At 51.5% G+C, this 4,022-nt stretch overlaps 1 protein-coding gene across 1 annotated transcript; it reads left to right on the forward strand.

Annotated features, from left to right (window-relative positions):
* The first annotated feature begins 2,496 nt into the window (after positions 1-2,496).
* LOC139604023 (zinc finger protein 3-like) lies at positions 2,497-3,677 on the forward strand. Its single transcript, XM_071455013.1, has 3 exons — positions 2,497-2,548; positions 2,720-3,350; positions 3,435-3,677. The coding sequence occupies exons 1-3, from the start codon at positions 2,497-2,499 to the stop codon at positions 3,556-3,558; spliced, it is 807 nt and encodes a 268-aa protein (XP_071311114.1). The 3' UTR covers positions 3,559-3,677.
* Positions 3,678-4,022: the final 345 nt, after the last annotated feature.

The raw sequence follows: 4,022 nt of genomic DNA on the forward strand, positions 1-4,022 counted from the left end.
CCCTGTGGGTCAGAGTGTTGGTAGCACTCCTGTTAAATGGTGGCTGCAGTGCTCCTGCAGGGACAGGTGTGGTTCTGTTGGAGCAGTGATCCTGTAGAAGGGTGGAGTTTTCCTCTGAAGGTCCAGTTGTGGCGTCGATTGGCCTGGTCTTCCTCTGGGATCCAGTGGAGCTGAAAGCTGCTCTTCTGGGAATCTTGTGGGAGAAGGCTGACTCTGTTGTTCACATTCTCAGATTATATCCAGGTAGGAATGCTTGGCTCCTCCCTCTGGGCAGATCTTCTCACAATGGGATGATGGAATTTTTATCAGTGACACTCAATGGCCCATTAACAGAAGATATCTCCCTGGAGGGAGGATTCATGTGGAAGAGATAAAGTAAACTGCTCAATTAACAGATGATAATTGCCCCAGCTTTAACAGAGGGTAATTGAATACACACCCAGCTAAACCTGAGACACTGTTCCAGCCTTGGAAAGCAGGATTTGGTACCAGGATTCTTTAGGGAATGCAACCCTGATTGAAGGCAGAGATAGAATCTCCAGAGCCTGCAGCCAGAAATGGACAGTTGTGTGATACTCATTTCAACATCTTCTCTTTCGGAATTATTTACTAATGATTATTTGCTTTGCCTACCTAATATCTTTGTAATTTTTTGCAAATTTGCATTATCTAAATTACACTGTTCCTTAAGTTAAGTTGGTGTCTGTGTCTTTGGTGCGGGCCCTGCCCACTGGTGAAACAGGGCCCAATCCTGCCTAAGTGTTACCTGGGGAGACAAAACCCTCACTGCAAATGTGCCCCCTTCCTCCTTGTTCCCCACACTTCATGCACTGATCATGATGTCCTATGGTCTGGGCTATCCCTGGGGTCAGCTGGGATCTCCTGTCCTGGTTGTGTCCCCTCCCAAGCTCCCCCACACCCTCAGCCCCTCCCCAGCGTGGCCGAATGAGGGGCAGGACAGGCCTTGGCTCAGTGCGAGCTCAGCAAGAACAAAACCATCTCTGCGTGCTCAGCCCTGTGCTCAGCCCCCGGGCCCGGCATTTCCTCCACTGCCACCCCGGACCCCCCTTTCCCACCCCTCTGCCCCACGGCCGCCGCAGCACCGGCTGACAATAGAAGCAATTCTGTGGCAATTCCAAGTTTCCTTGGTTCCTGCACAGCTCCAGCTCAGCTGCTGGCAGGTTACAATTAAAGAAAAGTGCAAATTCGGCCCAATACAGATATTATTAAAAGGAAGTGGAAGCTCTGTGTAGCAGTCACAAAGGTGACAGGGATGAAGAGAATAATGATTCTCACATTTGGAAAAAAACCAAGCCTGGGAATTCAGTAGTTATTTGGGAATTTAGCTACTTGAGCTGGGCTTCTTGTGGGACTTTTAGCAGCCTTGTGTTCCTCGCCATGTGGTGAATGAACCTTGTCAGTCTTGCTGGTATCATTTGCTCCATTTCCACCAGTGATTTTAACAAACTTTTCAAGTAGGGACAACAAAGTATTTTCTTTACACTCCAGTCCCACAACAGCCATTTTCCTCATCAGTTCTCTCATAGGTTGCTCAGAGGAAGCTGCATCCAAGTTTCCAAGAGTTCCTCCAGAGAGACCCACAACCTCCTCAGAGGAAGGAACCATGCTGTTGTCAAAGGCAACTGGGGTCAAAGAACAGTGCCCTGAACTCACTGTGCCAAAATAATTTTGCAATCTGGTTAAGAAAATATTAGAGAGATGCCATTTGCCCTGGAGCAGGGCAAGTGTGACATTGTCCCCTGTGTGTGTGTGGCCTTCCCAGGGTGGGGGTTTTACACCTGAGCCAGTTTGGGTAAGGGGGGTGGTGTTCACCCCCTGAGCAGGGATTCCCCCACTGTTTCAGGCTGCAGTGTAAGATGGAACCAAATGCATGTTTTCAATGCCCATCTTCATCAACTGCTAGAAACAGGTGGGGCAGTGTTCTTGATCTCTTCCATGACTCAGCCCTGATCACGCCCTCCAGGGGAGATATCTTCTGGGAATGGGCCATTGGGTGTCACTGCAGGACTGATCAAATTCCATCCTCCCATTGTGGGATGCTCCGCCCAGGGGGAGGATCCAAGCATTCCTACCTGCATATAAGCTGAGCCTTGCAACACCAGGAGCAGCTTGCCTACTGGATTCCCAGAGGACAAGAGCTCCAGAACCACAACTGGACCTTCAGAGGAAGACCTGACCCTTCTACAGGATCACTGCTTGGACAGAATCACGTTCATCACTCCCACAGGACTGCAGCCACCATTTAATGGGACTGCTGCCACCACCCTGACCAGCAACAGGGTGTCGGGTTATATCCTGACTCTGTCAGTTTAAGGCAGTGTTTCTGCATCATTGCCTTGATCTTCATTTTCTTATTAAATTGTAATCCTGGTTTAGACCCTCCCCAGGTTTGCCTTCAAACAAGTACAAAATTCAATGTACTTATCCCTTGTTTTCTTCTCAAAACAGGATTTTCCATCCCATAAACTTGGCCAGATGGAGGAGGAGGCTGTGAGGAAGAAGAAGGTGCCCCAGGAGCCCCAGGCAGGTGAGGAGGAAGTCAGTGCCCCTTTCCCCCTCTCTCCTGCTCCATCTCCCAGCCCAGCACAGCCCCCGGATGCAGGACAACCCTGCTGCCAACCCCGTCCTGCTGGGGATGCACTGGGGGGATCTCCTTCCCCTTCCCTGTGGCATGGAGGCCAATCCCGTCCTCTGCCAGACAAGGAGCTGAGGATGGAGACCAGGGAGGACAAATCCCCACAGCAGAACCATGTGGAAGAGGCCATTTTGAGTTGCTCCACGGTGCAAAATTCCGACATAGAGGAAAAGTCCCAGAGATCCCACAGGAGGAGGGTCTCCAAACCCAGCCCAGGGTGCTTTGAGGAGGAAAGACCCACCCTGAGCCAGGAAGGTGGACAGAGCTTCAGCCAGAGCTCAGAGCTGGTGGCCCATGAGCAGCTTCATGATGGGAAAAAGCCCCACAAGTGCTTGGAGTGTGGGAAGAGCTTCAGGCAGAGCAGCACCCTGATCAGCCACCAGATGATCCACACCGGGGAATGGCCCTACGAGTGTGGGGAGTGTGGGAAGGGCTTCAGCTGCAGCTCTGCCCTCATCATCCACCAACGCATCCACACTGGGGAGAGGCCCTACGAGTGCTCCCAGTGTCAGAAGTGGTTTCAGACCAGCTCCAGTCTCCACCTGCATGAGCAAATTCACTCAGAGGAGAGGCCCTTCCACTGTCCTGACTGTGGGAAGGGCTTCAGGAAGAAGTCCAACCTCATCAGGCACCAGCACATCCACACTGGGGAGAGGCCCTACGAGTGTCCCCAGTGTCAGAAGAGGTTTCACACCAGCTTCCAGCTCCTCCAACACCAGCGGATTCACTCAGAGGAGAGACCCTTCCTCTGCCCAGACTGCAGAAAGGGCTTCAAGCACAACTCCACCCTCATCACCCACCGGCGCATCCACACTGGGGAGAGGCCCTACGAGTGTCCCCAGTGTGGGAAGAGCTTCACCCAGAGCTCTAGCTTGACCAGACACCAACGGAGTCACCGGTAAGGAAAGGCTTGCCAATGCCCTGATTGCAGGAACAGCTTCATGCACCACTCCAATTTCAACCCCCATGGGAGAACCCACATTGGAAAGAGCCCTGGTGATCCATGTTCCCTGTGATCCATGCTGGGAAGACACCTGTACCTTTTCCTGCCCTTGCCAATGACCTGATGTGGCATTGAAAAACATGATGGTCTGGCCATGGCCCTGTCATTACATTCAGTCCCACCTCAGATCATTGCCAGGGACAGGAAAGGGACTCTTTCTCTCTCTCTCTCTCCCTGAGGAGAAGGGTGTCCTTTCCAGACAGGAAATATTGTAGCCAGGCAGACCCTGTGAGTTGTGTCGTAGTTTTCCCTGTAAACAGTTTTATTTATCCCTTCTGTTATCAATATTGTTTCTGTTCCTGTTTGTTCTTTATCTCATTCCTGTTCCCAATAAATTGTTCTTAACCCAGCCTGGGATCTTTG

The sequence above is a fragment of the Agelaius tricolor genome, unplaced genomic scaffold (genome assembly GCF_023055355.1).
Source record: "Agelaius tricolor isolate 1412-34295 unplaced genomic scaffold, bAgeTri1.0.p SCAF_43, whole genome shotgun sequence".
NCBI classification, from domain to species: Eukaryota; Metazoa; Chordata; class Aves; order Passeriformes; family Icteridae; genus Agelaius; species Agelaius tricolor.